At 42.4% G+C, this 16609-nt stretch overlaps 1 protein-coding gene across 2 annotated transcripts; it reads right to left on the reverse strand.

The window, feature by feature from the left end:
- Positions 1–408: 408 nt before the first annotated feature.
- On the reverse strand, positions 409–16083 carry Htatip2 (HIV-1 Tat interactive protein 2). 2 transcript variants are annotated; one of them, XM_090348001.1, is made up of 6 exons: positions 15977–16083; positions 15263–15458; positions 13466–13573; positions 4651–4788; positions 2055–2116; positions 409–784 (listed from the first exon to the last, which is right to left on the reverse strand). In XM_090348001.1, exons 2-6 carry the CDS (start codon positions 15455–15457, stop codon positions 550–552), a joined length of 738 nt encoding a protein of 245 aa, XP_090204127.1. In that variant the 5' UTR covers position 15458; positions 15977–16083; the 3' UTR covers positions 409–549. The 2 variants fall into 2 exon arrangements, with proteins under 2 accessions (XP_090204127.1, XP_090204128.1); XM_090348002.1 differs by lacking the exon at positions 15977–16083 and adding an exon at positions 15784–15943.
- Positions 16084–16609: the final 526 nt, after the last annotated feature.

A 16609-nucleotide genomic window follows, 5' to 3' on the forward strand; every position in this document is an offset into this window, starting at 1 on the left:
GCTTGGTATACTAATTTTGACTATATAAAACAGTAGTAAAGGCACCATGTTTACTTACACAGTTACAAATTATTAGCATGTGTATGACACCATCAGCTGCAATGCCAACAGTTACAAATTGAAACTCATCTGTCTGACATGTTGGGGTGATCCTGCTATTCTGACTGTGGCCATTTGGACACTTGTTTCCTGGCTGGTTTCCTTCTCACCAGGGACATCAGAACTACCAAGAACTACCAGGGGAACTGCAAACAAAACTACAGATTTCCAATAGCGGGCCACAAACCCAAACTTCTGATTCACAAGGTTTGGGATACCAATGCCTGTTTATCAAAAGCTCCCTGTGTGATCTTCATGTAGGAACAGGCTTGCAGGGCAGACTGGAGGGAGAAAACAACCCAGAAACTACCTAGAGTAGAACCCTGACTGGGCTGCATCTGCAGAACTGAGAAAGTAAGATAACAAAGGCAGAACACAGACTCATTTCTAGAACCTAGACATTGTCAATTTGGTAAAGAAGTGTTGAGGTTTGCAGTAGACAGCATTTCCTCACTGTGGGCATGGTTTGTGAGGCTCATCCAGTTTTCCCAACTCATAGATGACCTTGTTTTCCAGAAGTTCCTTCGGCTTGTCACATGGCCTCACCATGTTGTTCAGCATTGCTTTAACCAGTGTCTCCACAGGTACAGAGTGCCCACTGGCCCAAGAGGTTGGTAAGACAGTGAAGAATTTCCTTACCAGCCATTCCCCTAGGGGAGATTCTTCTCTATCACATAACAGGACTCTAAACAGAAACAGGAAAGCAAAAGAAGACATGGTAACTTGCCTTCAGACAATAGTAGGTGTTACACACTGTATTTTGTTTCATCCAAATTTGTATGTTGCTATATGGGATGTAGCTCAGAGGCAAAGCACTTGCCTAGCAAATTCGACATCCTGGGTTCAGTCCCCAGTACCAGAAAAAAAAAAAAAAAGAAAAAAATGACATTCCTCTCTCCCCACCCAAAAAAATGGCATATCCCCATGTGACTGATCTGGAGACAGGCCGTTGGGGAATCTGATTATGGTGAAAAAAAGTCTTATGGATGGGATAGAATTGATCTGATAAACATCCTTTAAAGACAAAAAGGGGACCTCACACATCTCTTCCTGCACAACGTATAAGAGAAGGTCCAAGAAGGGCCGCAGCAAGAAGGTGCTTACCTCTGCTAGCTGGGGCAGAAACCGCTCACCAGATACTAACCCTGAAAGTATTTTGATCCCAGACTTCCAACAGAAGTAAGTTTCTGTTGTTAAAGCCACCTCTGGCTGCGATACTGTGTTCTGAAGTCCAATCACACTAATACTGGTAGCATAAGGTTTAATTTGGTATGCAAAGAAGATTTCTCTCTCTCTCTCTCTCTCTTTCTCTCTCTGTGTGTGTGTGTGTGTGTGTGTGTGTGTGTGTGTGTGTGTGTGTGTATCATGGGACTTGTATTGGCCTGGGCATTGTCCCTGAGCTCTTCAGCTCCAGGCTACCACCCTATCTTTGAGCCAAGCCCCACTTCCCATTTTCTAGAGGTTAACTGGAGATGAGTCTCTGGTCCTTTTGTGCCCAGGCTGGCTTTGAACCTTGGTTCTCAGATCTCAGCCTCCTGAGTAGCTAGGATTACAGGCGTGAGCCACCACACCTGGTGCAAAATTTAAAAGAAAAAAAGTAGGGCTGGGAATGAAGCTCCACCTGGTAAAGCACTTGCCGAGCAAGTGTGAGAACTTGAGTTCAATTCTCAATAACACAAAATTAAATGCATGAAGTGCAATGCAATGAAATAAATGGACAAAGTGAGATGAAACAAAATAAACCTGTAATTGCAACCTCGGAAGATTTTGACTTTTCTGAAGCTGGTCCCCAAACCTATCCCCTCTTTCAGATTCAAAGGATGGGCCCTGCAGAGAGGCAGTCTACCCCCAGCTAACTTCTTTCCTGGCTTGGATAGCTTGCTATCAGCCTCTTCAAATTAACTGGCTTCTGGGACTGACCCACAGTGGCATGCTCAGACAACATGAATACTTACCCTGGCCTAAATACTGAGTAACGATCAAAATTTAGTTCTTCAACCTTGGCTTCCACTTCTCCCTGTTTAGCAAACACAAACACATACGCATAAACACACATAGTTTATCAAGACTGAGTGAGGCTTTAGAGAAAACTTAAGTTTTGAAGAAGATCTGCTTCTACAGGTCTCAAGTTTGTTTTTGGTTTTTTGTCAGTTGTGGGGCTTGAACTCGGGGCTAGGCCCAGTCCCTGAGCCTTTTTGTGCTCAAGACTAGCACTCTACCACTTGAACCAAGGCACCACTCCCAGTTTTTGAGTGGTTAATTAGAGTCTCGTGAGGACTTTTCTGCTTGGAATGGCTTCAAAGAGCAATTTTCAGATCTTAGCCTCCTTACATAGCTAGGATTTACGCACGTGGTGAGCCACAGGTGCCTGGCAGCCCTTGTGTTTATAAATATCCTTACCTAGGAGTTTTGATTCCTACAATACCCAGGTGCTGTACAGATGTACAGATCGTTGTATACATGTCAGTGACAAAAGCTATCCATTACTTTATACCTAGCAGACTGTACAGTAAGGCTGCCTGGATTCAAGTCCCAGCCCTGCCACTCACCAGTTCAGAGCTTAGTATCGCAATATTCACTTTCCACACAAATGCACATAAAAGCCCCTAAAATGTTGCTTGGAGCAATTAACATTAGGTATTTTTAATCTTATGAATCATCATTATTATAAAAATTAGTAAACAGCAGTACATTCTTTATCTTTGCAGATGAGTAAAATATGCATTTTCTTTCATGAAGGAGGTAATTGTTCATCTTGCCAAGGAGAAAGGAAAAACAAAATCTCATTTGGCAAGTCTTTCTCAGAACCCAAATATATATTCTGAAGAACAAACCAACGCTTCCCCCTAACTTGCCCCCCACACTTAGGATTCTTAACAATTAAACTGAAACTTTTCTGTTCTTCATATAACTTAATTGATGGCTCAGTGATCCCTATTCCCCAAAATATAATGTTACAACAGGAGACTAATGGCTTGGCTGCAAGCCATGGGAAAAGGCTCTAGAAACCTTCATATGCTATCAATCTTTGAAAACACAATTATAGCAATTGTCTATTTCTCTTAACACACACACACATACACATAATGTCAGAGAATGAAAAGGAAGTCCCACTGCGATCCCTGTAGAGTCTACACAGTAGTGACCAGGGTAATAACCAGGACTAAGATAAGAGCCAATAAAAAAAATGATGCAAAGAAAAGGGTTACTGGGGGTGGGGGGAGGAATACAATTTAAGCAAGTATCTAGAAAGCCTACAGGGCAAAGGACAAACTGATTTTGCTTCTGTTATTTTAAAAAGCACCACTGACAATTAGCACTTACAGAGCAATCCATTTTGCCTCAAGGTGGGCATATTTTTGATAAGTGGATTTGAAAGTGATGAAGACTTTTTGGATAATGGGTTAGGTAAAAAGATAGTAAATTCCTTCAGGCCAGAGTTCAGCATTGAAGCTAAACTTAGATGAACCTGTGCGGGGGAAGGGAGGGGATGAAGCATTTCACACTAAAAAGCCTTCTGAGGGTTTTTTTTTGTTTTGCTTGTTTGTTTGTTTGTTTTGCCAGTCCCAGGCTTAAACTTAGGGCCTGAGCACTGTCCTTGGGCTTTCTTAAGGCTAGAGCTCTACTGCTTGAGCCACAACACTACTCCCAGCTTTTTCTGTGTATGTCATGCTGAGGAATCAATCCCAGGGCTAAATGCATGCTAGGCAAGCACTCTACCACTACACCAAACTCTCAACCCCAAGTTCATTTTCCTAAACAGGGGCTGCTGGGAACCTAAGAACCAGCCAGGACCTATTTAAATTCAATTCGACTTGGTTAGGAAATGGATACTTTAAGCTAAAGAGGGTATGTGTTCTACTGAGAATAGCAAATATGCATGAATTATAAAAACATAAAACACAAGACTATTAAGGAAGTTAAGCTTATAATTGAGCAGAATGCTTCAGGCTAACTGTCCCTAAAACTCTACAGAAGTAAAAGTTCCTGTCTCTCAGCCATTGGGGAAACTGCAAGATAAGTTTAAGAATCACTGCCCTGGTGGGCAATGGTGGCTCATGCCTGTAATCCTAGCTATTCAAGAGGCTGAGATATGAGGATCGTGGCTCAAAGTTAGCCCAGGCAGGAAAAACCTGAAGACATTTTGTCCTAGTTAACCATTAGAAACCTGGAAAGTGGAGCTGTGGTTCAAAGTGGTAGAGTGCTCACCTAGAGCTAAAAGAGCTCAGGAACAACACCCAGGCCTGGGAGTTCAAGCCCCAAGACAAATAAATAATCACTGCACTAAGTCTCCCTAAAGCTGAAAAGCCTTGCCAATGCTTGAGGCCAGAACTGCCACCACTCATTTCACTGACTATCCGAAGCTAACAGAAGGAAGGTAGTATTACAAGTTGTCTTTCAAACTGCTCCAAGTTCCTAAACATATTCCTGTAAAACAATAAGTCCTTGGAACAATGAAAAATGCAGAAATTTTGTATTTAACTTTTTTGCATAATATATAGTATTTAGTAATGCCAGTTAGCCCAGCGTATATGAAAGAAACACACACACCTTAACTTGAAAGTATAACAAATTGCTTGATTTATCAGCTCCTCTGGAGGACACCAGGTTGAAATGTTTGCACCCTCCAGCTTTTGCCAGTTCTGCAGACTTCAGCACATAATCCCGGTCAACACGAACAAATCCTTCCTGAGGGGGAAAAGGATGTGAGTTATTTCTAATAGCTGTGAGTTCATTTTACAGATTACTACTTGGCTAGAGTGGCAGGCTCAGAGGCCTGGAAGAGAAGGACAATCTAAATAAAATGCATTCAAGCAATACATGAAACTCAGGCTCAGACCTGGGAAGAGATTCCAAGAACCTTCTTCCAAAGAGACAAATGTATTTATCAGTGAGGCTGAACTACAATGAAAACAAGGACACTAACATTGAAACAAAGACAGTAAACAAATCCATAAGGAGCAAAGGGAACAGTGAGAACAGACTGGAAAGCTACTTTAAATCACATTCCTTTGTTCTTCTTTTTTATGTTTGCTAAGTACCTAGTACTCCACTGTTGAACCACACATACATTTCTTTGTCTTAAAATCACTTCTCTGGGGCTGGAGTTTGACCTAGTGGTAGAGTGCTTGCCTAGCATGCACAAAGACCCAGGTTCGATTCCTCAGTACCACATACATAGAAAAAAAAAAAAAGTCGGGAGTGGTGCTGAGGCTCAAGTGGTAGAGTGCTAGCCTTGAGAAAGTCCAAGGACAGTACTCAGGCCCTGAGCCCAAGCCCAGGACCAGCAAACAAACAAACAAAAAAAATCGCTTCTCAACCTTAAACCTTTACTCTGTTTTCTTTCTTACTTTTTTGGGCAGTACCAGGCTTTGAACTCCAGGCCCCATGCTTGTTAGGCAAATGTTCTACCACTTGAGGCATGTTTACAGCATCCTCTCTTTTTTTCTTCTATATTTCCTGTGTCAACTCTCCTAGGGTCAGGTCTTAAAGTACAATTCAGGACACTGTTCAGGCACTATGAGAAAGGTCTGCTTGATTTCCAATGTTGTTCAGGCTTTACAATATATTTGCAATATTAGTAAAGATGAATATGCACATTTTAAAAAATGATGGGTGTGCTGGGAGTTTGGCCTAGTGGTAGAGCGCTTACCTAGCTTGCATGAAGACCCAGGTTCGATTCCTCGGTACCACATACATAGAAAAAAGCTGGAAGTCGTGCTGTGGCTCAAGTGGTAGAGCACTAGCCTTGAGAAAGCCCAAGGACAGTGCTCAGGCCCTGAGTTCAAGACCCAGGACTGGGGGAAAAAAAAAAAAAGAACATCTGTCAAGTGTAAAATAATGATGGGTGTATAAACAAAAAAAAAATGTATAAACAAAAATGATCTAGAGTTAGTCCAGTGTGGATGGTGGCTGAGACTTTCTTCTTAATTCATATCACAACATCAGCACATGACCAGTACATAGCTGGCGCTCTAAACATATTTGAACAAATGAATAACAAGATGAACCCATTCAGAGGAAATAAACAACAATAACAAAAAAAAAACGAGTGGTAATAAAAGAACGAGGAAAGAACATAACACAACACACTTCTGGGGCCTAATTGAACGATGTGTACCTTTGTCCAGAAAAGAAAGCTAGTTTACAAAGCTGAATGCCACCATTATATGATAGGGGCTTTTTATGGGTAGATTCAAAATCTCAAGATTACTACTCAAAGGAATTTTTTTCTTTTTTTGGTGGTACCAGGATTGAAACTCAGGACCTCTCACTTGCTAAGCAGGTGCTCTGCCACTAGAGACATGCCCCATGGCTCTTCTGACTTTATTTTGGGGGCAGAGTCTCATGATTTTACCCAGGCAGGCCTAGATTATGATCCTTCAATTGATATGTCCCATGTACCTGGAATGACAGTCATGTGTCACCATCACACTCCAGCTGCTTTCTGAGATGAGTATCTCACCATTAGCTCATCCTGCCCTCTAATCGCAATCCTCCAAGTAAGCATCAGCCACTGTGCTAGGTCCCAAGGGACTTTATAAAATTAATAATTTTCTCTTTAGTAGTTATTTACTCAAATGTCCTACATGACAAGGTCTAATAGTTTAGGGAACTGCTGCTGGCTAGGGAGTGACAGAAGACAGAACACAGGTTCTTGACTTTCTATATATAGCTAGTAAAAAGGACTGATCCCTAACCTGACCGACTAATGCTCTTTCAGATCTATGTCTGGATCCCCCTAGCTGACAGTATGTTAGGTTACAGGTCAAAGGAAAATTAAGGCTGCAGATGGCAATAAGGGTACTAAACAGTGGACCTTAAAATAGGAAGATGATTCTAGATTATACAAGAGCTCAGTGTAATCAATAACAAGGGCTGCTGCTGGAAGTGGAAAGCAGCAGGGTATTTAGAGTTATGCAATATGAAAAGGGTACCTCCACCCCACCCTCCCTGCCCCCAGAAAAGTAAAATAAAAATTTCTGGCCTTGAAGATGGAAGGAAGACAGCCATGAACCAAAGAAATACTGGCTAGAAATGTAAAGATATGAATTCTCCTTTATGGCCTACAGAAAAAAATGTACCCTGTCAACACCTCAATTTTACCTCAGTAAAACTCATGCCAAACTTCCATCCTGTAGAACTATAAGATAATATATTCGGGTTCTTTTGAACCTCTGAGTGTGAGGTCATTTGGATAAGAAATAAAAACGAACACCAAATTCAAGCTTAAAGCCTTAGGACAAAGCAAACTTTTTAAACTTCAAAGTTTAAAAAAAAAAACATTAAAGAAAATAAATTATAAGTATAGACACAGAACTGGGTGACCCACAAATCATCAACACTTTCTTTTTGTTGCATACCTTGGCATCTAGCATTAAACATATTCATAATCCTGTTGGTGCTTTTAAAAATCAGTGTGAGGCAAAGAAATGTTAACACTTAGCACATCCTGAGAAAGATGATTCTCATCAGAGCTTTTCTCCAAATTGTGATTTTAGACGTGCTGAAGACATACCACATACACACACAAAAAAAACCAAAACTACACAGTAAAAATTCTAACAATTTCCTTGTCACACCAGTTTCTTTTCCTCACTCCAATTAAAGCCTGTTTTAGTAGTAACTAGTTTGTTAGTCACAATAAAATAGTTCAGTGAAATACATTTTTTATTGTTGTGTCAGCATAATTGCTTAGAAAGATCATTGAGCTTCTCTATTAAAATGCCTTTTTTTTTCTTTCAGCAGCTTCTTTAAAATTAAGGGAAAGATGCAGCCAATCACAAGCCTCCAGACCGACGCTGTCTCTCTCTCACTTAATCCAAAGGCAAGAGAGGGATAATTTGATTAAACTAAGACCCTAATTTATGTGGCTTTAGTTCTGGATCAACCTCTCTAATAGAGTGCTGTCGTCTCCAATTGTTTGATGGAAATTAAAGTGACATAAATACCATGGGACTCTTTCAATCTGATTAGTCGGCAAAGGCACATCAATACCACCCCAGCCATCAGACTCTGGCGTCCTTCCTTTCACCAGCTTCACTGGCAACTGACAACGGCTCCTTGAAGGACCAGCACCCACGCTGCTCCACGGACCCTTGCCCCCAGCCCATCATCCCTGCTCAAAGGGGCCTGTTGACAAGGTGCCCATACCTTTCTCCATTGCTATTCATTAGACAAAGCTAAATATTGTTTTATTAGCAATCAATAGCTGTTAATCCAAAATGATTTCACAAATCCTCCAAGACTTCAAGCTGATTATAAACCTGCATTTTTTTTTCCAAGCTTACTAAATTTTAAATTTCATTTCCTTCACCCCAATGGCATGGCCTTTTCAGCCGGTGAATAAAACTCAAAAGCAAATAGGTCAAGGGCTTTCGAGGACTTAGAAATCTAACTGAAGGGAGGGTTCTGGTGACAGTATCAATGTACACCAGTTTGCTTTGGAGACTCTACTTGGAGCTAGCTTTAAAAAATCTTACTAATTCCCTTTCTTGTTCCCCAACAACTCTAATTTAAAAATTTATAAGACAAACTAAAATAAGCTACTCCATATCCCAGAAACACCATTTGCAGGAAAACGAACTATATGACAGGAGAAGACAGTCATCTCTTCTGAGATTATTAAGTCTATTGTCAAACTCCTTCTAGAAAAAAGGAACTGATTCAGTAAATTCTCACCTTAATTTCTTTTGCAGGACCTACTCACAATAATGCAACAGCTCAGCTGACACATCCTCGCTCTGTAGGCTCAATACATTCTAAGAATACAGATGTTCTAATTTTGAGTCTTATTAAAATCCAAAGCCAGTAAGTATTTCTCCAATAACTGAAAACTAGCAATAATACTGTGTGACTTAAGATTAACTTGGGCTACAAAGGTATTTCAGAGGAGAGAGCCTGTCCAGAAGGACTAACAAAGGTCACAGGGTCCTTTTCTGAGAAGGAAGGATCTGTCATTCTGTCAGTGGTTTCACTTAGCCATAATTCTGCTTCAGGTTCTTTCTCCTTCATTCCCTTTTAAAATGAGCCCTAAATCATGGCAGAAAACACAGATGCTCACACACAATAAATGGTATAATCTGAGACGTTCTTTGTGTCTGGGAGGGCATTTTTCTGTTTGATGTATGGATGTAAGAGAAAGATTGTGAGTAGAGAAAGCAGTCTGGATAAGAAAATAAAATCAAACCAATACTGGGGATTCCCCTGTCATTCTGTACAATTTTTTTCCCATTAAAATCATTATTTGTTCTCTTCTGTAAGGTCAAAGGATTCTGCAGTGGGAAGGCAGACAGAGTAGTAGAGACAAGGAGGAGAGCCACAGAAGCTAGCTGACACACCTAGGATTCTGCCCTTCCTTGATTTCCAAACAAGAATCACTCATCACTCTGCTGTGCACTCCCTCCCAACACATACATCAAATCAGACTATGAAGAATAGAATGGAGGTTGGGAAAACTTTTCCTTTATAGGACCAGACTAATAAATAGTGTCCACTGCACAGTAGGGACTGCATCTACATAGATTTACCATTATAGTACCAAGTTGCCATAGATAATATGGAGAGTCAGTAATGGGCCTGGCTATGTTCTAATAATATTTTATTATGTATACGGAAATTTGAATTCCTTGTACTTTCCTGTGTTGATGCATTATTCTTTTGAACTGTTTGGCCATTTTTAAAAGAATAACTTTCTCAGCTCATGGACCATATAAAAACAGGTGGCAGGCCATATTGGGTCCCTACAGATACAGTTTGCACACTCCTCAATTAGAACGTTGTATTAGTAGACTTGAATGCCTTGAGATTCTAAAAATGCCTAATAAAATGTTACAGGTGCCTCCATCCACCCCATAAACACCATCATCCATTTTACAGAAACCAAGGACTTGGCCTCCTACAGCCTGCTCCTAACAAGTGAGGAGACATATGAAGAAGTGAAACTACATCAAAGCACCCAAATCCTTTTACTCCAAATCAAGGGAAATGCATTATTCACAGAAGTATCTCTGACTTTCTGCTCTGAACCCAAGATCAATGTTGATTTTGTTTTTCAAAGGATATGTTAGCCTTCACAAGCGCCTAAGTCACTTACTAAAGCAAGGTAAAGAGGACTAACTAAAGCAAGTGAGGAGAACAAAACCTCCCAGTGACTCTCAAAAGCAAGTCCAAGGAAGATCAGGGTTTCTTCTCTTGGGATTTCCTAAGAAACCTGTTCAAGATTGAGATTCCAAGCTTCCAAGCTCTGAGTTTCTCATCTAGTATGTGTGAATTAGGTCCAAATCAAGGGAGAAAAACAACTATGGACTGTGGGTATAAAAGGAAGTTTAGAATTTAATCAGCTAGGGCCGGGAGTTTGGCCTAGTGGTTAAAGTGCTTGCCTAGCATGCATGAAGACCCGGGTTCGATTCCTCGGTACCACATACATAGAAAGAAAAAAAAAAAGCCGGAAGTGGTGCTAAGGCTCAAGTGGTAGAGCTCTAGCCTTGAGAAAGTCCAAGGACAGTGCTCAGGCCCTGAGCCCAAGCCCAGGACTGACAAAAAAAAAAAAAGAATTTAATCAGCTATTGCTGGGCGTGGTGGCTCACACCTGTCATCCTAGCTACTCAGGAGGCTGAGATCTGAGGATCAAGGGTCAAAGCCAGCACAGGCACAAATGGACCTGAGACTCTAATCTCCAGTTAACCTCTAGAAAATGGGAAGTGGGGCTTGGCCCAAGGTTGGGGCAGAGCCTTGAGCTGAAGAGCTCAAGACAGCACCCAGGATGACTCAGAAAAATTGTTTTCTAAAACAACTGATGGAAGTAAATAGACTTAGTTCAGTTCTAAAAGAAATCTGAGTAGACTGAATTTTGTGGGCTGAGTGTATCCCCTACAAAACATTAAAGTCCTAATCCCGGTATCTCAGAATTTAAGCTTATTAGCCAGGCGAAGTGGCTCACACCTGTAATCCTAGCTACTCAGAAAGCTGATATCTGAGGATCGAGATTCAAAGCCAGCCTGGACACTAAAGTCCCTGAGACTCTTATCTCTAGTTAACCTCTAGAAAATGGCAAGTGGGGCTGAGGCTCTAGGGGTAGGGTGGTAGCCTTGAGCTGAAGAGCTCAGGGACAGTGCCCAGGCTTAGAGTTCAAGCCTCACACCAACAAAACAAAACAAAAAGAATTTAAGCTTATTTGGAAATAGGGTTACTGCTGGTCCTGTTATGATGAGATTGTCATGAGCAGGCTGGCCCCTAATCCAGTATTACTGTGTATTTATAAAAGAGAAAACACAGACACAGGCATATGCAATAGAGGGGAAATGTCCTGTGAAAAGATAGAGTACTTAGCCAGCTGTAAGTGAAAGAGGGAGCCTTTAAACAGATTCTTCCCTTAGCACTGAGAAGGAACCAACTCTGCTGACACTTTGATTGTGGTTTGCTAGCCTTCATAGATGTCTAGCTTCTAAAACTCTGAGACAATACACTTACTTTATTATGGCAGTCCTAGAAAATAATTACACTAAAGGTCACAGGGAAATGAGCTGACTCCTCAGAGAAGCTTGATATTGAGATAGGTCCTTAAGTCTTTAAAGTTTCTCTGCTGAAAACTCTAATTTCTAACATAAAAGGCAAAGTATTTCAGTTATAATACAGCTACAGAATGCCACTAGGCTTGTGAGCAGCAATGCAGTATTCCTTCAGTGAGATTTTCCAGAGAAAGAGCTGCTTGCTGATGGAGAATTCCAGCAGCCATAAGCTTGAAAGGCCATAGACCCTTTCCAAGAAAGTGTTGTTATCTAGCTACTTTTAAAGGGCATAAAGTTACAACCTCCAAACTATCCACTGCACCCCCCATCGAATTAATGTTTAATGCTTTCTCTAGAAGCAGTTATCAGCTTACTTTCTACTCCTATCCTCTTAAACCATTTAAATCCTAACCCATTTCTGAGTCTATTTGGCTTGCTAATCTTCTCCCTTACTCATTAACTACTTTTAGCTTTCCAAGCTGATTTTAAAGGAGAACAAAGGTACTGCATAGTCTAAGAAGTGAGAAGCCACTCTCAGTTCAAAACCAAACAAAACAACACAACCATCCTTCTGATTAAAACTGCATTACATAGATTGAATGCAATAAAGTAACGTCAGTTTTTCCCTGGAGTGCCCTATGAGATTTGCCGTATGTCATGAAAATCCGCTGCTCTATACTTAATGCAACTTAAAAAAAAAAAAAAAATCTGCTGAGTCACTACCAAAAACTTCAGACAGGAAAACCTGCAGTGTACTAGAACAAAAAGTTCAATGCTTTTGGAGGACACATAGCTTGTGACTGTCCCTGAGACAGAAAAGATCACATTAGCCACTGAGAACATCGCCCTTTTCAGAATAGAAAATGCAGTTCCTAGGGAAATCAAACTTCTCATAATCTATAGCACTCAAGCACGAAGCTCAAAACCTAATAGTGTTACAGGGGAGATTTATAGTACTGCAAAAGAGATTGAAACAGATCTTGATTATCCCCTGGTTCACCACAAAGCCCAGAGAAATATAACTGAGCCTAACTACTTGGTCGGTTTAAATCAGAAGTTCATAACCACATGCTCTCCTAATGAATCAGATGTTTGGATCTAGTTTATAAACTTGTAGCAAGTCCCCAGGGTAGAATCACTGCCCTGCATATTTAATGTTTGGCTCCAGCAAATAAATTCTGCCAGGGAAATGAATATGTGTGTGTGTGTGTGTGTGTGTGTGTGTGTGTGTGTGTGTGTGTGTGTGTGATTTACCTAGGTTCTATCTTGTAAGCTATGACTTTTAAGTATGGAGTAAACTATAAGCGATGACTTTTGGACAGGGGCCGACTCAATTTAGGATACTATTTAAAAAAATAATAAAATGTGTGTTATAACAGTTTTGCGTCAGCAGAGGCTGAATCATCCTTAGCACTGAATCACTGCAAAGGCTGAGTCACCACTGGTAGCTGAGTGAATCGTGCCTTTGGATTCTGATATTCTAGCCTAGAAGTTTAAAGTTTGGTGTGAAAAATAGGTTGAATCATTCACTTGAGTGAAAAAGAACTTTAAGTTTCAAATGTTAAGGAAAATAAAAATAGTTTACTGCCAATAGCACAGGCCGATTGCTTTTACTCTTTTTTCTTAGTCAGAGATTGTTGTGATGATTGCTGACTAATTTTCTATAGGCAAATCGCATAAATATTGATAGTGATCCAGCACTTAAGTCAGAACTTGTTTGAAAGAAAAATGGATTGATTAGTAATATTGAAAATATGGTGACGTTAGGAGGGATGCATAAGAAAAACATAGGTAAGAAGGAAATATTAGATGTTGCTGGCTATAGAAAGAGGAAATGATATATTTTTCTTTCTTACCGCTCCAGATTTTTTTCTGGTGGTACCCAGGCAACAGAATCCAACATCATAACCTTGAAAGACGCAAGCATAGTCATCCAGCTTTTCAAAGTCCACCACTTCTTGATTCTAAAAAAGGGCACAGTTGTGTATAATCTCACATTATTCAAAAATATAGACAATTTAAAGAATGGTAGGTCATTACTAAATGGCATAACTACTTATAAGATTTTGCAAATTTATTGTTCCCCACTAAAAAGCAAGTCACCTGAATTGCAAATAAACAATGTACATGGTATGTACAACTACACTAGGGGTGATCCAGATTTCTAAAATCAGGTTCCATTTTAATTATTTATAGAACCACAACAACAAAACTCTGTAGTTTACCAGGAAGGCAATCACTGAGAGACAGTATGAAGACAGAAGAGAGTGTTTAGGATCCCAGAGAAAACTGAGGATCAAACTTGGTGCTACTATCTACTACATAAGTAATTTTGGCAAAGTTATTGATCATAAGACTCAGTTTTTTTCAGTCACGAAATAAAAATGATAAACTTTGTGTTAGCCTGACTCATGGACTACCCACACAAGATTCAGACAGGATCTGAAAGCACATTTTGGGGTATGAATCAATATCTGCACCTCGAACAAGCATCCACAAGAATTCTAATATGCTTTGACTAGTTGATTTATTGTATTTTTTTGTGCCAGTACTAAGGCTTAAATTTAGGACCTGGGTGCTGTCCCTTAGCTCTGAAGGTTAGTACTCTATCATTTGAACCACAGCCCCATTTTCCTTTTTTTTCGGGGGGGGGGGGGGGTTAAGTAGAGATAAGAGAGAGAAAGGAGAGAGATAGGTACAGAGAGGAGAGACAGACAGAGACAGAGACAGACAGATACAAACACACATACAGAGATCTGGTTCTAATTTCTAACAATGTCTCACAGCCCAGGAAACTAAACAACAAAGACCACTTCAACACCTGCTTAAGTGTGGGCAAAGATGTCTGCTTTAAACAAACAAGTCCTGATGGACCAAAAACATCCCCAGCATGATCTGCACAGGGACTGTTGGGAATCAAGAACATGTATTTGCAAGCCTGCTTGTTATTTAAAATGTGCCTTCTGTAAAACCCCATGAGACCACATTTTTGCAGCATGGTCTCAGGAGTACACTGTATTGTTCTGTTTGCTTCAGTTCACAGGTAACATGGTTTAAATCTCTCCAAAGCTCAAGCTTAGAGATATTTAGGGGTTATCACCAGCTGGAAGTCTGCTAGGAAGCACTTTGCTTAACCATGGGAATGTAACTTATTTTAAGGTAGTAGTAGTTTCTTTTCAGATATGACAGGTCGTAGGACAGATTCTCATACACTCACGGCCATAGGCCTCTGCGAAGTATTTTCAGGCTCTCTCACATTTCAGTGAGGTCAGGAGTATGTGAAGATAATGTGAAGATACCCTGTGGTTAAAGAACACTGTCGAAGATACAAAGAGCTCTGAAGGTTGAGGAAAGCTAATGGTATGAGCTCAGACCTGCTTTTCTATCTGGCTGACCCTCAGGACAGCGCCAAGTCCTGCTTTATCAGCTTCCAGAAGTACAGAAGGGCTGTGCCCACAGCCACATGGGAAGAGGCAAGAGGCCTACGACCCCAGGTTCAGTCCAGGGAACCTGGGCTCTAGACAGAGTCTCTCAGACCCCAGTGAGGACCAGATCTGGGGATGGTAGCCGGGTTTTTTGTTGTTGTTTGTTTTTTAAGCCTCCACCGCTGGCCCAGGGGTCACCTTGGAAATGACTGCGGCTCAGATACCCACCACGTCTTTATAAGCTTCTTCCTGGAAGTCGAGCTTCCTCCGGCCAATGATGGTGACTCTGCAAAACAGGCGCTGTTCCAGAATTTGTTTCAAGAGTACTTTGCCCGTTGCCCCGCTGGCACCCAGAATGAAGGCGGATTTATTCTTCAGCCTGAAGGCTTCCCGAAGCTTCTTCAGCTTCTGGGTCTCAGCCATGCTGGGAGGTGGGGAAATAAGACGACGATGGGAGCTTGGCCTTAAGGTGCTAAGGGGTGTTCCTCCCCCCCCCCCACACACACTCCCCCGGCCCCAGGCCTTACCCTGGGAGAAGGGGTGGTTTATCTATTCCTGAGAGAGGGGAGAGGGGACCCGGCAGGAGCTGAGTCACCCGCGGGGCGGGGCGCGGATACTGGGGAGGGGGGGTTCCCCACCAGTCGGGAGGATGCCCACAGGAGCCCAAGGTACTGGTACCCCAGGGCCTCTCTGCCACACCGTAAGCCCGCCAGGGTCCCAGCTTGGTCCCCGACCCAGGGAGAGGTTACCTAAGGCCAGCCCCGGGCCCCTGGTCGTCGAATGGCAGGAGGAGGAGCACAGCCAGCAGGCCACCCCCCACGTCAGCGCCGCCGCGGGCCAGGGCTTGCGGGGCTGCGCCCCCTGGGCAGGGGGAGCCCAGGGAGATCGGGGGACGGGGAGGGGAAGGGGAGAAACAGACGCTGACCAGCCCCGAGAGCCTACCCGCTGGATCTTCCGGGTGGCTGCGCCCAGGACCGCCTTGCCCCGCCCCTGGGCGGGGTCTGGACCGGAGAGCCGAAGGGACCCCGCGCGCAGCGTGGCGCACCCACGTGGAGGGCATGGGGGTGGGGGGAGTGGGCGCACGCGGCGCCAGCGCAGGGCCAGGCCTCGGCCCTCTCCTAACTGTCCCTGAGAACCTCCCTCCCCTGGGGCCGGCTCCAGACACAAGTTGTCCCAGACTGGACCTTAACTCTCCGCCCCTCTCTCCCCCCCCATTTGTACATTAAAAGACTTCAACTCAAATTCACTTCAAAAAAAAAAAAAAAAGAAATCTTTTCCATCCGACCACTCCAAACAGGAGTTAAAAACCAAACACCAATTCCTGGCTTCTCTTGGGTGGCACTATCCCTCCCTCCCCCAACACTTACACACTCGTGTCTCCCCCTCTTCCATCCAAATCTCCGACTGATTCATCCATCTTTCCACCTGAATCACCAAATCCTGACAATGCCTTCCAAATATTTCTTCCCTGAAGTTCCAGTGTAACTGGTTCTCTCCCGGCCTAGCTCCAGCTCCACTGCTAAACCGGTTCAGCCCGGGGAACGAACCTTCCACACCTGCACCTGTGGTTCACAC

This window comes from Megascapheus bottae, chromosome 16 (genome assembly GCF_031878675.1).
Source record: "Megascapheus bottae isolate mThoBot1 chromosome 16, mThoBot2.hap1, whole genome shotgun sequence".
Classification (NCBI taxonomy): Eukaryota; Metazoa; Chordata; class Mammalia; order Rodentia; family Geomyidae; genus Megascapheus; species Megascapheus bottae.